Source organism: Hypanus sabinus, chromosome 8 (assembly GCF_030144855.1).
Source record: "Hypanus sabinus isolate sHypSab1 chromosome 8, sHypSab1.hap1, whole genome shotgun sequence".
NCBI lineage: Eukaryota > Metazoa > Chordata > Chondrichthyes > Myliobatiformes > Dasyatidae > Hypanus > Hypanus sabinus.
Window position 1 is genome coordinate 48,512,551 of NC_082713.1, and position 26,766 is coordinate 48,539,316.

General features: G+C 40.0%; 2 protein-coding genes across 10 annotated transcripts in view; one reads left to right on the top strand and one right to left on the bottom strand.

Moving 5' to 3' along the window:
- LOC132398116 (rho GTPase-activating protein 6-like) overlaps positions 1-26,766 on the top strand; it is a 165,086-nt gene that overhangs the window by 96,191 nt on the left and 42,129 nt on the right. For all 3 annotated transcript variants that reach the window (XM_059977113.1, XM_059977116.1, XM_059977114.1), the window contains exons 6-8: positions 7,360-7,415; positions 9,269-9,419; positions 19,236-19,384. In XM_059977113.1, coding sequence (XP_059833096.1) covers positions 7,360-7,415; positions 9,269-9,419; positions 19,236-19,384 — 356 coding nt within the window. The remainder of the gene's footprint in view (positions 1-7,359; positions 7,416-9,268; positions 9,420-19,235; positions 19,385-26,766) is intronic.
- LOC132398117 (uncharacterized) overlaps positions 1-26,766 on the bottom strand; it is a 163,503-nt gene that overhangs the window by 46,048 nt on the left and 90,689 nt on the right. For 3 of the 7 annotated variants that reach the window (XR_009513554.1, XR_009513553.1, XR_009513550.1), the window contains one exon: positions 17,776-18,364. The exons of the other annotated variants lie outside the window; for them this stretch is intronic. The gene's annotated coding sequence lies outside the window, so the exon portion shown is untranslated. Of the gene's footprint in view, positions 1-17,775; positions 18,365-26,766 lie in introns of those variants that run through there. 7 annotated transcript variants of the gene reach the window in all.

Below are 26,766 nucleotides of genomic sequence, written 5' to 3' on the forward strand. Positions count from 1 at the left end.
TACCAATGCTCTAGAACAATTTCAGAATTACTCAATATGTCAGTCAGTGCAGTCACTTTGAAACTGCTGGAGTTTTGGGAGCAAAATGCCGTCACTTGGTTTGTACAAGCTGAAAGCCCAGTATGTACTGTGCAAAATCTCTATGGATGACAGTAAATATTACTACATAGTAGCATCGCTCAGTAGTTCCATGACAGTGAGAATAGTGAGACTGCCGCAGCACCCAACTGAATGCGATAAGTATGGTGTGCTGAAGACTCACCCATTACAGACTGAGTGAGCCATCTTTGCCCGGCCTGCGGGATGCTAGGCCTTCAGAGCTAACGGAATATATGCTGCCTCTCCTGGGAAATCAACAGACTTATTTTATTTTTAAAGAACTCTTGATGCAGCAAATGCCCGATCAAGTTTGTATGGCCTTTGCTAATACACCCATGAATGACTATAGGGAGCTTGATAAAATGGCTGATAGTCTACACTCAGCCAGACAGAGACACTTAACTCTTCCTCCTTTCCCTGCCTCAATAAGCCCAGTCAGCAGGGCCGCCAACACACACATGCCCATGGCTGCTGGATCTGTGCTTTTACCACGCTTGCTTTGGTACAAACACCAGGAAGTGCCAACTGCCTTACAGCTTAGAGTATGCCGGTGCATTGGGACATCAGAGATCATGACTGACATACAACACATCAAGTGGAAAAATAGTGACATGGCTGATTGCCTCTCACGGCCAGCCTCATAGTGCCCACAAACTGGAGGTGTACTCTTTTTACCTCCATTCATGGTTTCTCACATCTGGGCCGGAATGCCTCACAGAAAATGGTCGCATTGAAGCTTGTTTGACGTGGCTTTTGGAAGGATATGTATGATTGGATTGCAGCCTGTGTGGAGTGCCAGCAAACACAAACTAACCATCATGTTCGGGCATCATTGGCACCTTTTGAGACCTTTGAGTGATGGTTTGACCTTGTCAAGAATGTCGAACTGGCTAGCCCCCTTCCCCTCTCCCTCGGTTCATGCACCTCCCTATCATGGTGGGCCTTGTACATTCATTAGCACCTGGGTTGTTCACTTCAATACTCCATCTGATATTTCCTCTGACTGCAGTCCCCAGTTCATATCAGTCCTCTGGGCTGTGATGACCCAAGACCTCAGCATTAGTCTTCTTCACACCAGCAATTCAATGGCCTCAGCAAGCTGCTTCACCGCTTCTAAAAGGCTGTTCTGAGGGCTGATCATCTCCCATAGGTCCTGCTGGGGCTCGGCACAGCTCCAAATAAGGACCTGCAGTCGCCCATGGCTGAGTTGGTATATGGGCAGCTGTTATGAGTGCCAGGTGATTTTATTCCTGATGTGACAAATGCCTGATCAGCCTCTCAGCAGTGTTCCATCCCCCTTAGTAGATTCAATTCCTTTGCATCTATTCCTACCTCCCATTATGGCGCATAGCACTCTTGGGTTCTTGTTGATCTACACTCCACCTCATTTGTTTCGTTGGCCAGTGATGTTGTGGGGGTGGAACTGAACTCTCTGACAGTGGTGTCAAAAAAGAGGATGCTGTCCAAGTTGCAAGCAATCTTGGACAATGACTCCCATCCACTCCATAATGTACTGGTTAGGCACAGGAGTACATTCAACCAGAGACTCATTCCACCGAGATGTCACACTGAGCATCATAGGAAGTCATTCCTACCTGTGGCCATCAAACTTTACAACTCCTCCCTCAGAGTGTCAGACACTCTGAGCCAATAGGCTGGTCCTGGACTTATTTCCACTGGGTGTGATTAACTTATTATTTAATTATTTATAGTTTTATATTGCTATATTCCTTCACTATTCTTGGTTGGTGTGGTTGTAATGAAACCCAATTTCCCTCGGGATCAATAAAGTATGTCTGTCTGTCATGATGTACACCAACATCTCCTTAGTTCCCCCCCCCCACCCCGTACAATGGCCCATTCTGTACTTTGGGATGGAGAGAAAAAAAACTTTTATCATAGATACAAGGGACAAATATATACTTCAGTAGATCACCTTAAAATAGCCCGCCAAGAGTTGGAGGATTCTGCTACTATGACCCTGGTGTCACAACATGACCATAAGCATGTCAACACACCTCTGGACAAGTCAGATACACTAGCTGTTACTCCACCCATGGAACATAGGACCCAAGTTGGGTAGCTTGCCCGGATTCCAAACTGGCACACGATGCTGGCTTTTGTGAATTCAGGGGCACGGGGCAAGTGTAGGGTAATGTGAGGACTGGAAATATAGACATAATTCACAACCATCGACATTGACTTGGGGTCTGACGTGATGACATAATCACGTGAATTTTTGCTGTTCTTTATACTCTGCATTTAATTGACAATAAAATAAGCTGTTATAGCTTCCCTTAAACTTAAAACTCCTCTGTCATTTTATTTACGAATATCTACAATATTTCACCTTTCACCTGTGTGGCACTTTCCTGTGTCAGCCCCATTATCTCTTGATTCCCTATTAATATCCTGCAATACATTGAACAACTGAGCCTTCATAGCCCTCCTAGGCAGGGAGTTCCAAAGACTCAATATTCTTGAAGTGAAGATGTTTCTTCCTATCTGTCTAAAAGTCTGGCACATTACTTTATAACAACAATCAGTTCTAAACACCCCGGCCATTTGAAACATCATTTCTTTAAGAACCACCTCAAGCCTCAAACAATTTTGTATGTTTCAATGAAATCACCTCTTTGTCTTCTAAACCCAAATGAGCATAGGTTCAGTCTGTTTAATCTCTGCTAATTCCTTCCTCAACAAGAATCAATCTGGTGAACCTGCGCTGTACATAACAGTAGCACAAAGTCTTTGCGGACAGTCACATCTTCTATCAAGAAGCAACAATGAACTGTTTATATTTCTAATCATTTATTATACCCATATACAACAATATACCCATATACAACAACATCCATGTCTTTCTGAAAGGCTACATCTTTCAATTTCCTATCACTTAAAACATTCTCTGCTTTTCTAAATTTTCTACCATATTCAAGTTTTCCAATTTTTCCATAATTGTATTCCTTTTCACTCATCACTCACTTTGTCTGTCTTCCCTCAAAGGCTGTCGCTTTCCTCCTCATAACCTATGCAGTTGTTCTGCTTTCTATTATCAGCAGACGTATAAGCAATGGTCGTGTCATCTCATCCATGTCATTGATATACAGCAGTTTGTCAATAGTTGGGAAGTCCACCACCTTCTCTCTGCAGTCTTTTCAATTGATCATAGCCATTCAAACAGAAAATATTCCTTTTAACTATTCTGTTCTATAAACACTCTGCACTCCATCTTGGTATATTAATCTAACTCCATGTCATCTAAATTTATTTTAAAACCTCTTTGTGACATTTTACCTATGACCTTTGAAAGTTCAAATCTACCACATCCACTGTTTTGTGATTATCTATTACGCTAATTTAAAAAAATCTGACAGATTTGTAAAACATGATTTTCTTTTTCAAAACAAATGAAGACTCCACTGAATGATAATCAACTGACCTTGTGATCAGCCTGGACTCCTGTCTCCACCCATTGGGCATAAACTCCCAATCTTCAATTAACCTATCTCTTTTGCATTTTCTGTCCATTGCCAATGCTTATCCATGTTATTATTTCACCTCATATTTGTCAGATCTAATTTCCTCTAATAACTTTTTTTGTATCTCTTCATTAAAAAATCCCAAAGTTCCAAAAGCATAACATTTCCTGATTCTTCCAGATTATCTGTTGTAAAAAAAAACACTAATAGATTTGACAAATATTATTTTTCTATCCTAAATACACATTGACTCCATTTATTAATATTATTATTTTCTAATTCTCCATTGCCACCTCCTTATCAATAGATTTGGGGATTTTCCCCATGACTGAGGTCAGGATAACTGGTCTACAGTTCCCATTTTCTCTTTTCCTACATTCTTAAATACCCTCCAATCTATGTGAGACATATGGCCTGTTTGAAAATAGTAACCAGTGCATCCACACTGACTCCATTGCCACCCATCATCTGGTCCTGGGGATTTATTGGGTTTAATCCCCCTCTAATTTTTTCAATACTGGTGTTTACTATTTTCTTTTGACTCCTGTCTTTTCCCTGGGTTGAAATATCTAATGCCAGAGGGTATGTATTTCAGGAGAGTTCAAATGAGATGTCTGGGGCAAGTTTTTTTCACACGAGAGTTGGGTGCCTGGGATAGTGGTAGACCCAGATACGTTATGGACTTTTAGGCGATGTTTTGATAGGCACATGAATGTGAGGGAAATGGAAGGAATGGACATTGTGTAGGCAGAAGAGATTAGTTTAGTTAGGCATTTGTTTATTAATTTATTTGGTTTGGCACAACCCCTTGTGATGAAGAGGCTGATCCTATGTTGTACTCTCCTATGTTCTTTATTCCCTCTAAACTTGTTGTTCTGCCCCTTTTATAGGATTTTTTAATGTTTGTTCCATAAAACAAACACAAAATATTGATTAGTTTTTATGCATTAATTGAAACATTTTGGAATATATTTGAATTTGCCACTGAGCTATGTCCCTGACAGTATGCCTGCCCACATGAGTACTTGTCTCTTATCTCTCTGTACTGTATTAACAGGAAGGGTCACCCTCTGATATATGTCCCGAGCAGTGAATGACTCATAATGTGACATCGAGCCAACATTATTGTCTTGCATGATTCCCTGCCATTTAGTATTTCTTTCATAATGCAACTATTTTAAATCTCTTTTAAATATACATGAGAATTCTGCTACAGCGGTTTTTGGCAGAGATTTCCACATCCTGACCACTCTCCAAAGGCTGTTGTTTTCTGTCATCAGCTCTAACTATTTTTTGATTACATGAGGCCAGATGCTAGAGGTTTTTCTGCTTGTCTGGATTAGCTCCCCCATGCCTTCTCCTTCTTGGCTAGATGCAAAGCCAACTTTGCTGGCTTTCTCCAAGTAAATCCTTAGTAATGATAGTTCCCCTGTTAGTATGGTTTACTGGAATACGTTGGACAGCTTGTGACAGCTGCCAAAGTTACAAATAGAACTTTTCCATTCTGGAACTGATTTTAGAAGTTTTTATTTACTGCAAAAAGCTGTTAAAATTGAAATAAGACCAATATTTAAAAGACAAGAACCTTCTAAATAAAAATGTAAACTATACACAGAACTCCAGTTATAAATAATCTATAATATTAAACTAAAGCAAAGTATAACACCTTCTATAAATCTTAAGAAACAAAATCTCCATTAAAATCAATGGGGTCTTAAAACCTGTGCCAGGTCTAAAGCTGTTGGAATTGTCTTCCAACAATAAGGGACAGGCTGTGAATACAGCTATGACCATCCAGAGTTCTGAGGAACAGGACATAACTTGGGATCCTGGAAGCGTACCAGCTTCAATAGGCAAAATTGTCTTCTGTAACCATGGTTTTTGTACAAAGTAATCCTAAACAAGTTGCTTCTGAGCCCTTCACATACCTGATTGTAATGATTACTTATTTATTGGAACTTGGACGAAATAATAAAGGTTTCGAGGTTGAACTTGCCTGTGACACGACGATGCGGTTGCAGGGCAAATTGTGAAAAGGACATAAAGAAGCTATAAAGGAATACAGATTTCCTAAAAGAGCAGGCAAAGAGCTATAAAATGGGAAAACAGTGACGTTGTCCACTGTGGCTGTCCATGGGGTATACTAGTCCATGTTTAGATCCAACAGTAATGCACATTCCTGAACAAAATGGCTCTGAACTCTTAATCAAGCTCCTATCATCATTGAAACAGCCCAATTTCTAAGGCACATAGGGAATATATGAACCGACCAAGACACCCATAAAAATAATATTTGGTGTTTGATGTTGAATTACTTTTATCCTTATTCTTCAGCTTGCAGATCTTTTTATTAAGTTTCCTTTCAATACTTGATAGTGCTTTTCATAATCTTTTATCAATTCTCTGAACCAAATTCTATTTTAGTCTTCCTGTTCTCCTTTGGGACTCAGCCACTGAGTCTCTCCTATCTTTCCTCAATGGAATGATTGATTTATAGTCTTTCCATTTCCCCTTTACATATTTTCATTGTTAACTAATGGTTTTATTTAACAAAAATTCCTTCAATTTAATCTGGCCAAGGTACCATTTATCTCACTTGGATTTGTGTTTTTTTTTTACACTAGTAAAATGCCATGACCTATTTTATCATTTCTCTATTCTGTTTCTATAGAGAACCTATTTATATATTGTCTAAAAATTTGCAAGTATTTTTTAAACATTCTACTACCTTTTTGTTATTTTCTCTTTATTACCCAGAACTTTGTCAAGAATTGGTCTTGGTTTAGATTAAACTGAATCAAAAGCAATATTGATTCAGAGAAGCTCCTTCTTAATGCCCTTCTATCTCCTTATTCTAAACTATATTGGATAATCAAATTGACCAACACTTGAAATTTTACCTCATCAATTTACTGTAACAATGACTACCATCCTTGGTTGCCTCCCCAGCATTTGGGATATTTCATGAATGCAACTGATTCTTTGTTATAAAGCATCTTAGCTCAGAGTAATTCTGTTAATACCATTTCATCTTCCCACAAAGTGTTATTGTCTTTAATTGATACTGTTACCCCTTCTCTCTCCTTTGCTATTAATTGTTAATCTAGTCCCATTTGTACTGTTATTCAGATTCTTAGTATTTCATTATGATTTTTGGACTAAGTTTACTTGGCAGACTTTCTGCACCTTTACCATCGACACAGTGGGCGTCTGAGGAAACTACAAACTGGAAACACAGAGTAGCTGGAGCAAACATATGGTTTGAGTTAAAAAGTCAAAGCCTCTACCCAGCCCTTATGGAGTGAGAGAAGATTCTTCTGCTTCAGGGTTAGTTAATTAATTGGCCGCTGCAAATTTTTGCTTATGTATAGGCAAGTGGTAGAAAGTGTAAGGAGAATAAAGAGATGGGATTCATTTAAGATTAGTCTGAATGGATTTCTGATGTGTATTGTGGATTCAGTAAGTCAGAGATCCTGCCTCCGTGTTGCATTTTCCTATGATTATATGATTTTGATTCAAAGTGGCATATTGGATTTCAATTGCAGCATGTTTCAATGTACAAATATTCACAAACACATTCAAAATAATTGCTCAAACATGGTTGAATTAAAACTTCTATTTTCCTGAACTCAGCTAGTGTCTTTGAAAGCCAATAGCCATCTTACAGCAATGAAGAGGAGGAAACAGGTTATATTCTCTAATAGTCATAATAAATATTAGATTCCCGTAACTTGATGTGAGTGATACTCTTTTTGAAAGATACTTGGTTATTTTTCAGGTCTTCAGACAGTTGGTATTTTTCGAGTTGGAAGTTCCAAAAAAAGAGTTCGACAGGTAAAGTTAAAAAACAGCTATAAAAGCCTATTGGACTGAAATGGATGCCAGATAACATAAGGTGGCTTTGTGTTTAGAGCAAATTATTTTATTTTAGGTGAATCTGTATGATCTCCTGTTACCCATGTATGCTTTACATGTAATAGAGAAAATTAGTGATTCTGCTCATATGCTGCTGTCACAAAAGAATCATGAATGATGAGGATATTTAATAATTGAGCAAAGAGCAAGCACTTTATTTACTCGGGTAACACAGCAATCATTTTCTCTATTGAAAGAAGCCAGCCTAAGAGAAGAATTCCCACCAAATAATAGAGTGCTAAAGAGCCCAGAGCCTACATGCTACGAAGGCTCAACACATTGACCCTTTTTACCACATGGAAAGACAGCCGTTCAGAAGATCACAAAGTGGTTGAAGTAGTCCTAGCTCATCCACCTGGGAAATTTGACAATCCAATCCCTTTAAATGGACATTAAGTAATTCCAAAATTTTCAGTGCCAACCAAAACTCACTCCTTGCATTGATTAACATCACGTGCAGTGTAATTTCCTGAACTTGTCTTTAATGAGTTTGAGCCTATAATCTGGTAAATTCTTTTGCAATTTTATTTTGAAATAATATTCCAGATGAACGTTTTCTATGCTAACTACAGTCTTGTGTAATTGTGCCCTATTGCGCCAGACAGATAACAGTTTCAGGAATGAAGAGCTCAAATTTCAAAATTGTTCTCTCAGAACTGAGACTTTGAAGCTCAGAAATCTTCCTTGTGGCTTGTTTCTAAGTGACTGGACAAGATAAGGTTTTTCAATGCTCAGTTTATAGTGTATAGTTCAGGCAATGTTTAACTGTCAAATCTGGGTGCAAATAGTTCCAAATTATCCAGGCAACATTATAACTCCTATAATTTGCATTGCCTGTATGAACTAAAACCCTAGGCAGACTGGGCTCCAGGAAGAATGAATGAATCCTCATCATGAGCAGTATAAGGAAGTAAAGTTTTAAACGTTGCCCCTTTTAAAGTGGCAGGTTAAAAATATGCATATTGTACTATTAAATGCATATGAGTGCATTCTTAATGTTATCGGAATAAATCTGTGCCACTGTTGCAGCATCTTCTCCACCTGAATATGTGTCTGGTCATAATACATGGGTGGTGCTTCACCACAGTAGCAGAGTCTAAATATCATGAAATAAAGTGAATCAGAGTAAGTCAACATTTTTGCACCCAGGATTGTTTAAACGAATGGTTGAAATGTGTGGAAAATCATAATAATCTGCCATAGATTTACTTCTGCTATGTAAAAAATAGTAGTGATGATGTAGAACAATGGAGTCCTACGGTCAAAGATGCAAGAAACTGACCCTTGGTGAAAGAAAGAAGATGTGTTGGTGTGAAGATACAAGCAAGTTCTGATCCTGGTCCTTGCTGTGGTCGTTAATTCAGCTGTTCCATTGGCAGAATAGTGAGAGAGCAACTTAGCCAGGGCTTCAGTTGGTTAACCTTTCCTGTTAGTCCTGTATGGAACATTGGTTGAAAGTAGGATGTGTTTTGACTGTAATTTCAGTTTCAACATCTTTTCTGTAAGCAGCTAGCGTTAATTTGCCAGAATAGTTTTCACTTGAGCTTCGTTTTGAAATGCTTGACATTGCCACCCATAATGGAGAGTAGATTTTAATGAAAGAATCTAGAGTTCATTTAAATGAAACACAATGGAATTCAAGTATGATGCAGTGTTGCAGTTTAAAATTTGCGGTAATAGAACTGACTATCAGCAATCAGCTTTTTTTGAGACAAAAGATTTGTCAAAGAAATTGTATCAATATGATGCAGCTACACGTTGATGTATTTCAGCTGCGAGATGAATTTGATCAAAGTCTGGAAGTAGTTTTGGATGAAGAACACAGTGTCCATGATATAGCAGCATTACTCAAAGAGTTCCTGAGAGACATGCCAGACCCACTTCTTCCCAGAGAACTCTACACTGCTTTCATCAAAACAATGTGTAAGTATAGACTTATTACCATCTGATTTCAATTACATTCTCATGAAATGGGGTGTTGCATGCAAAGCATTCAATTATTTTCTAGTTTTATTGCTGTTGAGAAGCTGTGTCAATCAGTTTCTTGAAGCAAAGCATTTCTGTGGAGGAATCCAGCATTTTATTAAGAAGGCATTGCAGTATTTTAATTCAGTTATGGTGAAGAAACAATGATGTTTGACAGGTCAGCATAGCGTGTGACTTAGAGATGATAGGAATCCCATGACCACACTGCCATTGTCTTTCTAAATTGGAAAGTTCTGTTGAAAAAGACACAGTGTTTCATCCAGAAGGTGCACTCTGCAGCCACTGTGCACTAGTGCTAGAGGAGGCAAACATTTCAAGTTGCTGAAGAAGTTATCAGTTAATACTTTGCTTTGGCCAAAGCAGTGCCAAGCTTCTTGAACTTACAAACACGCACAAAGAATTCCAGCACGGGTGAAAGGCATTGGAGGAGTAAATAAAACGTAAGCCACTTGCTGCAAAGAAATGTGATTGGACCAGTTAAGTTTCTGGTTATTATGACCATTTCCTAGGTCTGGATTCCTACTCACACCCTCACCCCACACCCCAGATAGAACAGAGATGGAGTTTCCTTAGTGTTCACATTTCACCTATGTGACGAATCCCGCAACAAGTTAAAAAGGATCAGTGAAATGGAACACACCTGGTGTCTGGGTTACTATAAATTAAGACTATATTTATTACTACTATGAATTGATATCATTAAACGTGATAATACGATACCAGTTATAAACTATTTTATTTCTATATATATATCTCCGCAAATGTGTGTGTGGATACAAAAATAATAGTCCCGGAAGTAGATCTCAGTCTTATGGTGTCAGGTAAGTTTAGGCAGTTCAGTTCACTTTGTGTTGCTTCGAGTTGAATTGATGGAGAGAAAGAGAGTTAATTGAGTTGATGTTTACATTGGCAGATTTAGTCGTTCTTGCTTCCGAAGTCTTTAGAGTCACTTCGTGTGAACACCACACAGACACAGATGGACAGAGCCCCTTCTAGGGAACAGTCTACTAACCCACGGCACGGGTTCACCACCACCAGACCCCCACAGGCAAGCTCTTACCCACTGGTAATCACGGGTCAAAATTAATTGGTCCGTGGCTTCCATCCTCGTGGTGGTCTTAAACTCCACCATTGGTTTCTCGGGTAGCTTCCGCACTTCTCCCATGTTGTGTCTCCTTTGCCGTTATCAGACCAACGCCTCAACTTTTTATAATCCATTCGAAATTCCAACCGTCCGTTAGTTCTACTGCTCTGAGCCGTTACAATGGTGACTTCCCAGCTCGTGTCTCAGCTGGCGCCATACTCTCTCTCTCAAGGTCACGATCAAAAGCACCATCAAAACCAAGTCAGAGTCCTCTCTCTCCCCCAATCGCCTCCCTGTTCATTAGACTGCCGAATCCTCCAGCAGTTTCTCACCTGCGTGACACCTATCCAATACATCCCTGCCTGCTGCAATGAGACCCACCATTAGTAATGTCTTCCTCTCTCCACTGCTCTTCTGCTCTCTGCATGGACCATTCCCCCTATGGCTTCCTATGGCATTCAACCCTTTCCATCCCGTCCTCTGCATCCCCAGACACCTTTCTCTGCTGTTGTACCTATACTGCCACTCTTACAGCCATCCAGGTAATTAAACAGCCCGTTCAGGTCAAGAAAAGATTCAAATGCTCTCCTTCGACCTCATCTACTGCATTCAGTCCCTCTGATGTGGCTTCCTTTACATCAGCAAGACAAGATGCAAACTCTGCAACGGGATTTTGGAGCACATGTATTCTGTCCAAAGTTGCCATTCTGAACTCACAGTCACAAGCTATTTCAACCTCGCTTCCCATTCCCACACGACGTTGTCTGTCCTTGGCTTCCTCCACTATCAGGTGTTATTTTTGTTCTTAATAAAGACAAACAGCATGGGTGAAAATGCTCGCACATATTCATTACAGGGCACTCCAGGCTTGGCTTCAGCTCGACCTGAGTGTGCGTGACAAGTTCACCATTATCACCTTGGTTTCGGAATGAGCAACTCACATTGCATACTGGGAACTGAAGTTCTTTATAATGTACACACATGACAACACATCTTCCCCCTTCAAAGAAAAATCTAATACAACAGTATGTTCTCATAAACCTGCAAGAAACAATAACGCTTTCCAACAAAGATACTGTTTTTACATTAACTTAATTATAATGAGCAAATACAGTCCCTTATTCACTCTGCCTCTTTCAATTCATCTCTGTGTTGGTTTAATGATCTAATTCGTCTGCCATTTGTTTCCCCAGATGTATTGTTGTCACTTGCTGTGCTAATATTAGTTTATTTCTTTCACATTGTCCTGCCAAGATCCTATCAGTCTGTCTCTGTCCTGTTCTTGCTGTGTGTCACTCCATGTGCTTCATAATGGAGACCTGTACTACATCCACGTCATCAGTGAGTCTTTGCACAAATCCAGCTGAGTGTATCTCAATTCACAGAGCTCCTTTTGTTGGCTGCATAGCATAGATTGCTACTGTTCTGCCCTTGGGGTCTGTGTGATATTCCCATCTTCTTTTTAGTGTTCCTTTTCAACTTTGTAGAGGATCTTGGATATATTTTTGATTTCCTGTCTTCAACTGGAAGTTGATGAGAGACAAATTTTGAACCACAGCTGCATGATGTGGAATCAACACTGGTGATGTCTTCATCATGATCATTATGTTTAGCACTGACGTCCTGACTGTCATGTTGGCGTAGCTGGTTTGGAAGTCTAAGGAAAGTGGTACTCTTGTGTTTCTGTTGCATAACCCCTCTGGAGCTCTCATGGATGCTGTTACGTGTCTCTCAAGTTATATTAGGTATACATACAAGCCTCCCAAAGACATTTGCAAATTCTTCCATGAGTGTTGATGGATATTTTTGGTCTGTGCAGGCACTACGAAAACTCGTTCCACTAGGTTAAGCTTTTCACATGCACTCAGACCTAATATTAGCAGTATTCTCTTTCTACAATCTGGTGCTTGTGTATGAGAGGGTGAGTAGGGGTGGCTTTGGGGTTCTAATGTTTTAACTGTCATTCATTCCAGCATACACATTTGTGTCTGCCTATTGTAGCTCCTTAGCATGTGATCGTGTGATCTCTGCTGCCCTTCACATACCCATAGCTCTTTCCAGCATTAAATCTTTTTCACAGAGCCATCTTTCTCTGAGCCCACTTTCTGAAGTTCTGCAAGCTATCTTCTCTCTAACTAGTGAGTTTCTCAAATCTCCAAACTCAGAGGACTCAGTCCGTGAAACTCAACTACATAATACCTTGCTTCTGGTCACTGGAAAAGAACTATATCTTTCAGATGTAATGTTTTTATTTGGGACAAAATGCTTCTCAAATTTTGTCATCAGGGAATCTAATATCAAGGTTGTCTCATCAATTTGAAACTGTTATAGATGTCCAAAGCATCTTCCCCAGTCGCATGTAGAAAGTGTTACGAACCCCGTAACTGAGTCACTTACCAGCAAAAATAGAGAGGTCCGTTGAAGTCTGATGGTACTATTTTTAACAGTATTTACTGATAAAAATACACAAAATAATATCAATGCAACCATACAGATAACATATGTCATCAATACTAAATCTAAATGTGCGGGTATAATAATAATCAATAAGAAATAGCTCTATCGTTGTCTAGGGGTTAATGTATTGTCCGATGGAAATATAAAAGTCACTGTTAGTTTGTTCACACTGCAGCGTTTTGGTTTGAGAGAAAGACGGGTTTGAAACTTGCCCAATCCTTTTATGATGTTAATCCTTCGCGTCGTCTTTGGGAGTTGGTTTCCCCGTGGTTAGCTAAAAGCCGTTCTTCCGTGGTAAAAGCCACCGGTCCCGGGGCAAAATGGAACCGAATGCACGTGGCCTCCTCTCATCGGCTTCTGCTATTACGGGATCGCTAGCGTTTCTTCTGGTGCACCTGAGGGGCTGTTCCCCCAGACCCTCTTTTATCCTGACTCACAGGGTCTCAGATGTCAATCAGGTTGGGGATGATGCAATCCCTCCCTCAACCAGCCCACTTTGCCTGAGGGCTTCCAAGTAGCACAGTATTGTAATACACAAGTTCATCTTCAAGAGACAATGGCCGTGTCCCATAGCTTTATATCACTGGGGAACGAGACATTCCACACGTCTCCCTCTCATTTCCTGGGTCTCCTGACCCAAATCAATAGTGATCTTGTAATTCTCATAAAGGAAGGCTACCCCGCACCCTTCGGCCCCTCAGAGCTGTGGTACATTCATAACAAAAGATAGACACCTTCAATTTTTTATTCACCCCTCCAGCTGGCTCTGTTCTCTGTTAAATATATATTGAATTGTTTGAAGCATTTACAGTTGTCTGTTAAATCACAGGTAAACTGCATAGGTGTGAGAGGATTTAGGTAATTCATTACAGGATTTTTCAGTGCCTCCCACCTTAATCTCTAGGTGCACACATAACAACACAGCAGGGAGAAATCAAATGCAAACTAGAAAAACTTTCCTCCTTCTACTTCACCCTGCTTGCTTATGTGGTACCAACCTCTGGAACATCTTTTGTCTCCACCAAAAGCATTTTTCAGGTATATAAAGAGTAAAACAGAGGCAAGAGTGGATATTGGACTGCTGAAATTGCTGCTGGAGAGGGAGTGCCATGATTGAATGGCAGAGCAGACTTGATGGACCAGATGGCCTAATTCTGATCCTGTGTCATGGTCTTATAGTAATGGGGGATAAGGAAGTTACAGCCAAATTGAATAAGTATCTTGCATCAGTCTTCACTATGGAAGATGCTAGCAGTATTCAAGAAGTTCACGAGTGTCATGGGGGCAGAAGTGAGTGCAGTTGCTAACACTAGGGAGAAGATGCTTGGGAAACTGAAAGGACTGAAAGTAAGTAAGTCACCTGAACCAGATGGAGTACACCCTAGGGTTCTGAAAGAGGTGGCTGAAGAAATTGGGGAGGCATTAGTAATGATCTTTCAAGAATCATGAAATTCTGTAAAATGTTCCTGAGTACTGAAAAATTGCAAATGTCACTCCACTCTTCAAGAAAGGCGAGGTGCAGAAGAAAGGAAATTAGCAGCCAGTTAGCCTTACCTCAGTGGTTGGGAAGATGCTGGAGTTGATTGTTAAAGATGAGGTTTTGGGGTACTTGGAGGCACATGCTGTAATAAAGCAAAGTCAGAATGGTTTCCTTAAGCAGATTCCTGACAAATCTGCTGGAATTTTTTGAGGAAATAACAAGCACGACAGACAAATGAGGATCAGTGGATGTTGTGCATTCGGGATTTTCAAAAGGCCTTTGATAAGGTGCCGCACCATGTAGCTGCCTATAGTACCACAGGAAAGATGCTAGCATGAATAGAGCATTGGCTGATTGGCAGGAGGCAAACAATGTGAATAAGGGAAGCCTTTACTGATTAGCTGCTGGTCACTAGTGGTGCTCTGCAGGAGTCGGTGTTGGGACTTCTTTTTACATTGCATGTCAATGTTTTGGATGACAGAATTGATGTCTTTGTGGCCAGGTTTGCAGACAATTCGAAGATGGATGGAGGGGAAGGTAGCGTTGAGAAAGCAGGAAGCTGTAGACGAACTTGGAGAGATTAGGACAATGGGTAAAGAAATGGCAAGTGGAACACAGTTTTGGGAATTGTATGGCCATGCATTTTGGTAGAAGTAATAAAAGCATAAGCTATTTTCTAATCAGGGGGGAAAGTTCAAAAACCCAATGCAAAGGGATTTGCGAGTCCTCGTGTAGGATTCCCTAAAGATTCATGGTGAGGAAGGGAAATGCAATGTTAACATTCATTTTGAGAGGACTAGAATATAAAAGCAAGGGTGTAATGCTAAAGCTTTATAAGGCATTGATGAGGCCTCACTTGGAGTATTGCAAGCAGTTTAGGGCCTCTTAATTAGGAAAGGATGTGCTGACATTGGGAAAGGGTTCAGAATAGATTCACAAGGATGATTCCGGGAATAAAGGCTTATGGTATAAGTAGCAATTGATCGCTCTGGGTGCGTACTCACTGGAATTTAGAATAATGAGGGGGACTATCTCATTGAAACCTATTGAATGTCGAAAGGCCTGGATAGAGTGGATGGGGAAAGGATGCTTTGTATGGTAGGGGAGTCTAGAACCAGAGGGCACAGCCACAGAATAGAGGGATATCCATTTAGAATAGAGATGAGGAGGAATTTGATCAGCCAGAAGGTGGAGAATCTGTGGAATTCATTGCCACAGACAGCTGTGTAGGACAGGCCATTGGGTATATTTAAGAGGGAGGTTGATAGGTTCTTGATTAGTCAGGGTGTGGAAAGTTACAGGGAGAAGGCAGGAGAGAGAAATGGATCAACCATGATGAAATGGTAGAACAGACTCAATGGGTTGAATGGCCTAAATCTGCTCAAAAACAGCTGTTTTCTCTGTTTCTACTCTCCCATCCATCCACCTCCTTTTTCATTGTGTGAAACTGTTTGTTAAGGGTATGAATTCCTAACATTTAAACACGAGTCTGACATGTTTGCTTCCTCAGCTTTGCCCATTAACACTGTACAATTTACAGCATGGCCAAGATCAGGTTCATTGTTACATTTAAATTAAATTTTGAGGTTTAACACCTTCTGAAGAAAGGTCAATGATTTGCATTCTGAAACCCCAATCAACAAATGTATGTGGGTTTGGCATATTGAAAATCCAATTAGACAAGCCTTTGCACTGGATTTGGAGGAACTATATATTTTTTGGCATTAAGAATAGAATGAATCATGTTTTTAACTTTAGAAATCATTTCATAATAAAAATACCAGACCAACCTAGGGTTATGAACACTGACATTTGATATTCTCCACATATTAACACATTCCCAGAATTATTAAATTCAAATAGCCAATGTACTTACAAATTGTCAACCCCATAAACAGCAGAACTAGTTTCCCTTCTCTCTAATTTTAGTAACCATGTTTCCTGACGTGTGCTTTAGATGTCATTTGTTACAATACAGTGAAGATACGGATACCATTTCGAGTGATTTTTACATAGTGTCTGATATACGGATTGTTAAGTTTCTTCTTTAACAAAGACAAACTTGCATAGGTAAAAATGTAGAATTATCTTATCTACAGATTTACAGAATGGCTTCAGCTCGAGCACATTTTAATCTGGACACTCTGTTTAGCACTGGCATCTTGACTGCCATGCTGGAGTAGGTGGTATGGATGTCTATCAAAGGTGGAGTTCTTGTGCTTCTATGCATGACCTCTCAAGATCTCTCATGGATGCTGTTACAAGTTTCTCGAGTTATATCAGATACCCCTCAAAGACATCTACGTATTCTTCAATGACTGCCACCTTTCATCTGAGAAGCCACTACAAAAACCCTTCCACCAGGTTGAGCCTTTCTCATGCAGTCATACCTATTATTGACTGTACTTGCTATTCACAATCAGCTGTGCCTTTAGGTGCTGTCCCTTGTGCTTGAAGGTAACTCTACATCCCCCTTTTACTGGAATGATCTCTCCAACATAACCAGTCACTTTTAATTTCACTGGGTAAATCTAGTTCTTTACTTTGAGAGTCTTGTAATCATCCACATTTAACAGATTCACCTGGGCTCCAGTATCAACCTTGAATGTAATTACTGTCACATTCAGTGTCATTGAAACAATCCGTTCTGTCTTACCAGCACCCGCACTCTGTAGAGAATCTACAAAGACTTACTCCATTTTCTCAGCAACCGTCTGCACCTATCTTTTGGTAGCTTTGCAGCATTTGGCAAAATGATTCTTCTTCCCACAATTATTGCAGGACCTTCCATAAGCAGGACCCATCTTTGGCATGTGCCTGCCTCCAGGTTTGCTGTTTGAGCCTATATCTTTGCTATGCTGTTGCTTCGGGAAATACCTTGTACTCTGTTCCTCTGTTTTCGCAGCATGAACTGTTGTTTCTGCTATGTGCAGTTCCTTAGTTTGTGCTCATGTAGGCATTGCCCTATACAAATCCACAGTCTTTTCCAGTGTTAAATCTTTTCATGGAGCAACCTTTCTCTGAGAACAGTATCTGGGATTCCACAAACTATTTTGGCTCTGACTAGTGAGAATCTAGTAAATCTCCAAACTCACAGGACTTGCTCGGTCTGTGTGAAGCTCACACTTTGTTTCTTGTCACAGGAGAAGAACTTATATCTCTCAAACATGATGTTTTTACTTGGGACGAAATGCTCCTCAAATTTTGTCATCAGAGTGTCCAATCTCAAGGCTGTCTCTTCAGTTAGAAAGCCATTGTAGATGTCCAAAGCATCTTCGCCAATTATGTGTTGAAAGATTTTTCCTCCATCCCACCGGCTCTGCTTACCACTAAATATATATTGAATCAGTGTTTGAATCATTTCCAATTACCCGCCAGATTGCTGGTAAACTGCATAGCTACAGAAGGACATAGTTTATCCATTGAGGAGATTTTTAGGCTCTCACCTGCAACTCTTGGTGAACTTCAAGACAGCGTACTCTTGTGCCAGCAGGGTTCTCTCTGTTGGAATCTAGCATCTCTTAGTTGCTCGTCGTATTCAGTTAAGCTTCATATTTGGACCTCACGCCAACTTCTGACACCATGTTATGTTTGTTCTTTAACAAAGGCAAACTTGCGTGGGTAAAAATGTTAGAACTACTTTATTTACAGATTTACAGAATGGCTTCAGCTCAACCATATTTTACTCTGGACACTCCAGACCTCCTAGAACAGGGGTGTGAGCCGTTCATCCAACATCACCCCACCTGCATTGCTCACTGGGAACTGAAGTTCTTTATTATGTGCACTCAAAATAACACACGGATAGATTCAACTTATGGTCATTTATGAAATGGAGCCCATTTGTTACCTGAAGAGAGCCTGAAATGGAAGCAAACAAAAAAAGATCTTTAAAATCGTGCATTAATAACAATCAGTCAGATCTCTGCTGATCCTCAACTAGTCAGGCAGTATCTGTGGAAAGGAATTAAAGGCCGACTTTTTGGGACTGATGAAGGATCTTGGCACAAAACACCAGCTCTTTATTCCTCCATGGATGCTTCTTGATCTGCTGAGTTCTTCCAGCACTTTGTGTGCACTATTCTGGATTTCCAGCATCTGTTGAATCTCTTGTGTTACTGAAATGGTCCTCACTGATCAGCTGGAAATCAAGCTTGCAGAGAAAGTCTGGACCATTCTGAGAGGAACAGTATCATCCAAGGTAACTGAAAATCCAGCCCAAAATTAACTCACTCTTTGGGTACTGCTGAATTTTTGAATGATTTCACAATTTTCTGATTTTTTTTCAATTTCCCATATTTTTCTTTTTAAGACTTAAAAATCTTCAGTGGATATTTTTCCTGGAATTGTAACTAAATAATTAATCATATCTTGTAGCCAATCCAGTCAATGCTAATCCCTTGCTGGAATGATTGATGGAATAGTAATACAGAATATTGCAGTCTACAAGTAAGTCTACATTTTATTTGACCTACGAGTCTGACAAAAAGTGATAAATGTGCATTCACCATTTGGCCCATCACTTGCAAAAAGCAAAACAATTAAGAAGCAGGGGGAAATTTCATTAATTCCAAGCAGCAGATGGGGCAATAAGCTAATGACAATGAGTCTTGTTTACTGAGGAATTTAAAGCACAACCAGGTTTGCTATTACTTGTTTGATTAATAGCGTGTCAACAACAGGTTCTCCTACCCAAGAAAACCATGATTTCTTCTTGTTTTGTCTACTACAGCAATGAACCACATGAATCAGCTCTCCATCCTCCAGCTGCTGATCTACCTGTTGCCACCATGTAATTGTGACACTCTGCTCCGATTGCTTGAGTTGCTGTCAAGGGTTGCCAGCCATGCCCATGACTCAGTCGATGAAGATGGACATGAGGTAATGATGGCATTAATTCCAACACTATTGGTGAGGAAAATTAAAGTCCAGCAGCCAACTGACAGTGTCCAGGCCAACATTCCTTTCACTAATGTTACCACTGAAAACAGATTAACTGCTTACTAACTTAGTAACCCAGTGAAGATAATTCACAATGCATGAGGGTCTTGATATTGCTTGGGTAACATTGCTAGTAAAGCAGTGTTCCTATCTTGAACATAGAATAGTACTGCACTGGACAAACTCTTTTGCATATAATGTTGTGCTGATCTTAATGCCAATTTATGCTAAATGTTCTCATACTGTGTTTCATCCATATTCTTCCATTACCTCCAAATTCATCTACCTAGTTAAAAGTCTCTTAAACTCCAACAAACTGCCCTTGGTAACCCATTCCAGGGACCTATCTCTCTCTACTTAAAAAAACTTGCCTTCATATCACTTCTACACTTCCCTTCTCTAACCTTCAAAGTGTATCCTCTGATATTTGACCTTTCTATTGTTGGGAAAATATTCTGAGCATCTATTCTATAAAAGCCTCTGTCTATCTTCAGCCTCCAATGATCTATGGAGAACAACCCAGTTTATTTCCTGCCTTCCCCTTCAGCCTATACCCCCTAATCCAGGAAGAATCCCAATGACCGTCTTCTGCACTCTTTCCACAGTCTCTAATTCCTCCTGATAACTGGCAACCAGAAACCCAAGTATGGTCTGACTTATGTTTTATACAGGTGTAGCATAATTTCTTAACTCTTGCTCTCAGTACTCCTACTAATAAAGACAAGCATGTCATATGTCTTTTTTACCACTGTATCCACTTGTATAGCCACTTTTAATGAACTTGGATCCCAAGATCTCTCTGAACTTCAATGCCATTTAGGGCCTACCATTAACTGTATACTTTTTCCTTTCACTTAACCTCCCAAAGTACCGTACCTTAAATTTGCCTGGATTAAACTCCATCTGCTACTTCTCTGCCCATATCTGTAACTGACCTATAATCTACTATATCTTTGATAGTCCTTTATAATTCCAGCAATCTTTGTCATCTGCAAATTTGCTAAACTAATTACCCATCTAATTTTTTTATTCAAATCATTGATATACATCACAAACCATAGAGGTCCTAGCATCAATCCTTGTAAAATATCACTGCCCATAGATGTCCAGCCAGAATAACAGCCTTCCACCCCAATCTCTATGTTCAATGGACAAACCAGTTCTGAATCCAGTTTACCCTGTATTCTATACATTTTTATCTTCTGAATCAAGCTACAAGGAGGGACCTTATCAAATACCTTGTTAAGGTCCTTGAAGATAACTTCCACTGCCTTTCCCTCATCAAGCTCATTTAACACTTACTCAAAAAACTCAATCAATAATCTGCCCCCCACAAAGTGCACTAAGCAGCTGTGCCTTTTGAAATGTGCATAAATCAACCCTACTACCCTCTCCAATATCTTTCTGACATGACATTCACTGACCTACAATTATCTGCTTTATCCCTTTTACCTTTTTTTAACAAAGGAACAACATTTACTACTCTCCAATCCTCTGGGACCTCGTCTATTGCTAGTGAGAACAAAATAATCTTTGTTGAAGTCCCCACAATCTCCACATTAGCTTCATTCAATATTTTGCTTTATATACCATAGGGTCCTGACAATTTATCCACTTTAATGCTTTTCAGAAGACATAGCATGGCCTCCTCCATAACCTCAAAATGTCCCAGCACATTAGCATGCATTAGTCTACCTTTACCATGCTTCAAAACCTCCCCCTTGGTAAATACCTACAAAAAATATTAATTTAATATCTCAACCACCAACTCTGATTCCAAGCACATATCCCCTCCTTCATCCTTGAGATGACCTATCCTATTCTAAATTTAAGTGTAGGATGTCTCAGGATTCTTCTTGATCCTGCTTGCCATGGACATTTCATGAGACCTTAGGTCATCCAATGTTCCCTTACATTACTTTCCTGCTCTTTACCAGAACGACGCAATTCTGAAGTTTGATCAGTGGCCTTTAAACAACTCCCATGTATTAGACATGAGCTTGTCCAGGAACAACTGCTCCCTCTCTACGCTCTTAGCTCCTGTCTATCCTCTTGTAATTTGCCCGCCACCAATTTAGTATGATCCCAAAAGATCTGATTTTGTGCTTACTCATAATGAGTTGGGGTTACTGTTTCCAAAATGATCCCCACCAAAACTATGTCCAGTATGTAGCTGGACTTTCCACATAATATTTTAAGAACCCCTCCAGAATGAACTGAAGAAATCCTGCATCATCAAAACCTCATTTATTATGCAATTATCAAGAGGGTGCACATTAATTCTGATTCTGCCTGTATGCCCATGGGATTCAAGGCTGCCCAAGTTCCAGCAACCTGCATCACTTCCACATTCTCAGATCTCTCTCCCTGAATTTCCACACCTCATTCCTGGAATTGTTGGAGAATCAGCAGAACACTGATTTTAATTAAATGTTTCAGGACACAAATAGAGTCACAGAATCATAGAACACTACAGCACAGAAACAGGTGCTTCAGCCTCTAGTCTGAGCCAAACCATCCTTGTAAATTTCCCTGCACTCTTTCAATCTTACTTACATCTTTCCTTTAGGTAGGTGATGAAAATTGCACACTATACTCCAAATTAGTCCTCACCAACGTCATGCAATTTCAATATAGCATCCTAACTCTTGCACTCAGTACATTGATTTATGAAGGCCAATGAACTAAAAATGTTCTTTACACCCCTATCTACCAGTGACACCATCTTCAGGGAATTATGGATCTGTATTCCCAGATCCCTTTGTTCTACTGTACTCCTCAGTTCCCTACCTCTCACTGTGTAAGACACCCTGGATGGTCCTCACAAAGTGCAACAATTGTCTGCATTAAATTTCATCTGACATTTTCCCCAGCTGGTATAGATCATGCTGCAAGCTTTGATAGTCTTCAACACTATTGACTACACCTCCAATCCTGTCATCTGCATATTTCTAAACCACTTTACCACATTATCATCCCGATTGTTGATATAGATGGCAAACAACAATGGATCTAGTACTGATCCCTGCTACACATTACTAGTCACAGGCTTGCAGTCAGAAAGGCAACTATTACAACCACTATCTGGCTTCTTCCACTAAACCATGTTTAATCCACTTTATTACCTCATCTTGAATGCCAGATGACTCAACCTTCCGGACCACCCTCCCATGTAGGACCTTGTCAAAGGCCATGCTAAAGTTCATGTAGACAACATACACTGCATTGCCTTCATCGGTTTTCCTGCTAATTTCCTTCAAAAACTCTATAAGATTGGTAAGACCTGATTTACCATACAGAAAGCCATGCTGACTATCCCTAATCAGTCCTATCTGTCCAAATACTTATATACTTAATTCCTTAGAATACCTTCCAATACCTTTCCCACCGCTGATGTCAGGGTCATTGGACCAAAATTTCCTGGCTTATTCCTAAATCCTTTCTTAAACAATAGAACAGCATTAGCTATTCTCCAGTACGCTGGCACCTCACCCATGGCTAAGGATGTTTTTATTATTTCTGCTAGGGCCTCTGCAAATTCTGCACTAGCTTCCCACATAGTCCAAAGGAACATGAAGGCCCTGGGTATATATCCATTTTAATTTGCCTCAAGACAGAAAGCACCTCCTCCTCTGTAATCTGTATAGGGTCCATGACCTTGCAGCTGCATTTCTTCACATCTATAAACTCTGTGTCAGTCTCCTGAGCAAATAGAAATTTAAATAATCCATTTAAGAACTCCCCATCTCCTTCAACTCCACACTTAGATTACTACTCTGATCTTCCAGAGGACCAATTTTGACCCTCGCTCTCCTTTTGATCTTAATCTTACAGCCTTTACGATTCTTCTTCACCTTGTTTGCTAGAACAACCTCATGTCTTCGTTTAGCCCTCCCAGTTTTCTGAAGTGTTCACTTGCATTTATTATTAGTCCTCAAGTATCTCACTTGTTCCTGCCTGCCTACACCTGCTATGCACCTCCTTCTTTTTCTTAACCAAGATCTCAAAAGCTTTCAAAAATGAATGTTCCATAAAACTGTTTTCCTTGTCTTTTATTTAATATAAACATACAAACACTGTACCCTCAAAATTTCACTGTCAAAGGCCTCCCATTAACCAAGTATACCCTTGCCAAAAAACAATCTCTCCAAATCCACACTTGCCAGATCTTTTAAAAATGATCAGAGTTGGCCTTTGTCCAATTTAGAATCTCAATCACTGGACCAGACCTACCCTTCTCTAGACTTACTTTGAAACTAATGGCATTATGATCACTGAATGCAAAGTGTCCCCCTACACAAACTTCTGTCACCTGCCCTACCTTGTTCCCTAATAGGAGATTTATAATCACACTCTTTCTAGTTGGGACCGCTATGTTCCCTGAACATATTTGACACTTTCTCATCCAGCCCTTTTACAGTAAAGGAGTCCCACTCAATATGTGGAAAGTTAAACTCACTATCACAACTTTCTATTTCATAGAAACATAGAAAACCTACAGCACTATACAGACCCTTCGGCCCACAATGTTGTGTTGAACATGTACTTATTTAGATATTACCTAGGGTTACCCATAGCCCTCTATTTTTCTAAGCTCTATGTACCTATCCAGGAGTCTCTTAAAAGACCTTATCGTATCCGCCTCCACCACCGTCACTGGCAAACCATTCCACGCACTCACCAATCTCTGCATAAAAAACTTAACCCCTGACATTTCCTCTGTACCTACTTCCAAGCACGTTAAAACTATACCCTCTTCTGTTAGGCATTTCAGCCCGGGGGAAAATCCTCTGACTATCCACATGATGAATGCCTCTCATCATCTTATACACCTCTATCAGGTCACCTTTCATCCTCCGCCGTTCCAAGGAGAAAAGGCCAAGTTTAATCCCTTGTTCTCATAAAATATGCTCCCCAATCCGGGCAACATTCTTGTAAATCTCCTCTGCACACCCTTTCTATAGTTTCCACATCCTTCCTGTAGTGAGGTGACCAGAACTGTGCATAGTACTACAAGTGGGGTCCGACCAGGGTCCTATATAGCTGTAATAGGACTGTTTCTTGTAACAGTCTGAAATCTCCCAACAAATTTGCTCCAGTAAATCTCACGGACTGTTGGGAGGTCAATAATATAATCCCATTAACATGATCATTCCTTTCTTATTCCCCATTCTACCCATAGAACCTCATTGGACAAGCTCTCCAGTCTGTCTTGACTGAGCATCGCTGTGACATTTTTCCTGACTAGTAATGTTGCCCTTCCATCTTTAATACCCCTACCCCTGCTCTATCATGTCTAAAACAGCAGAACCCTTGAACGCTGAGGTGCCAGTCCTGCCCCTCCTGCAACCAAGTCTCGCTAATGGCTACAATGTCATAATTCCCCATGCTGATCCAATCCCTAAGCTCATTCACCTTTCCTACAATACTCCTTGCATTGAAATATATGCAGCTCAGGATATTAGTTTCACCATACTCAACCTTTTGCTTCCTGACCTTGTATGTAGGCTTAATAACATCCTTCTCCACAACCACTCCATTATCTGTTCTGGTGTTCTCATCCTATTCTCCTGCAATTCTTGTTTGACAATGTCATACAGAGTCAAATAAGTTCACTTCCAGCACTTTGGTTTCAAAATCAATACTGAACTTCATTAAGGGAAATGGACATTGGATGTTTGAATCAGTGTTTGCCCCTGGAAGTTTGAAATCAGAAATAGACAGTAGAGTACATTATCTGAGTCTAGGTAACAGAACAGTGCATGAATTATTTGAACTTACACAGACTACAGAAGAATGTATGGAAGAGAGGGGTTTAAGGAGTTCCCAGTGAGAAAAGAATTTATGGATTAATTTTGCTCTCCAAGATTAGCTTGAAATTCTGGATAACTCAATAGATCTTGCCTAGGCAGATGAAGTGACTGATGGTTAACTCTTATTACAGCTGAAACAAAAGCAGAACTCTTATTTCAGCTGAAAGGCTAGACGAGAGTACTTTATTTAAGGAGCAAAAAGACGTGATTTAACAAAAATCAGGTACACAGCTTGAAGGAAACAATGCTGATGAGAAGCAAGGGATATAGTTAGCAGGGCTGTTGAGATAGTGAGACATTGCATTATCACTGTGTCACTATCACCATAATTGGTAACATATAAATTTGGAATTGATATCATGAAGTTATCCAAATAAATCATGATCAAAAGATGGAATTTATTTCCCAGTTGACAGTCAAGAGAAAATCTGGAAATTGTCTTAAAGATTCATATGTTGAGTGGAGCCAACATTTAGGCCATTTATCTTTTGTTGTTGCAAGATTGAATCTGATCATCATGTAGCTGAAGACCACCCTTTGCTCTGTCAACTACTCCACCAATCTTTGTGTCATCTGTGAACTTACTGATCATGCCTCTTACTGTATATCCTCATCCAAACCCATTATGTAAATTATGAGGCAAGAGTCCCAGCACTGATCCCTCTAGAAGGCCACTAGTAACAGGGAAAGTATCAAAAGACAGCTCTCTACCAGCCCCCTCTGCCTCCTATTTCCAAAATAATTCTGTAGCCAATTTGTCCTCTTGCCCTGAATCTCTTTTAAACTACTTTCCCATGTGGGACCATGTCAAAGGATTTAAAGTCCATGAAAACCACACCTACTCTCCTGACCTTATCAATACCCTTTGTTACTCCTTCAAAAAGTTCATTCAGTTTTGTCAGAGCGGACTGCGCTGAAGAAGTAATTCTGATTATCTCTGATAAGTCCACTTCTTTCCAAGTAATAATTAATCCTATCCCTTAGAACACTTTCCGATAATCTCCTTACCAATGATGTGAGGCTCACAGGTATGTAATTTCCAGATATTTTCCTATCGCCCTTCTGAAAACAGGGACTGCATTTGCCACTTGCCAGTCATCTGATACATCATGTGGCCAGTAAAGATTAAAAGATCTTAGCAGAGCTGCGGCAATCTTTTCTTTTCCCTCTCATAGCGGCCTGGGGTTACTTTTACCCAATTCTAGGCACTTATCTACCTTTAACCCCGCTAAGGAATTAAGCATCTCTATTTTGTTATTTATGGAGATTTGCACTGGAATTTCACCTTCCCCTTTCCTGAGTTCTCTAATTACAAAGTCCTGTTTTCTTTGTGAATACCAATGTGTGAAAAGACATCACAGAAAAGGCTTTGCTAATATATGCTGTAGAGCCAGCCTTTTACACATCTGCAGTCAGACATGTATTTCACTTATCGGAAGTGTTTGTCAGTAAATTGTGGGCTTCACTGCCCATAGTAGTTCATCCAGATGTTCATGAGGCACAACCTTT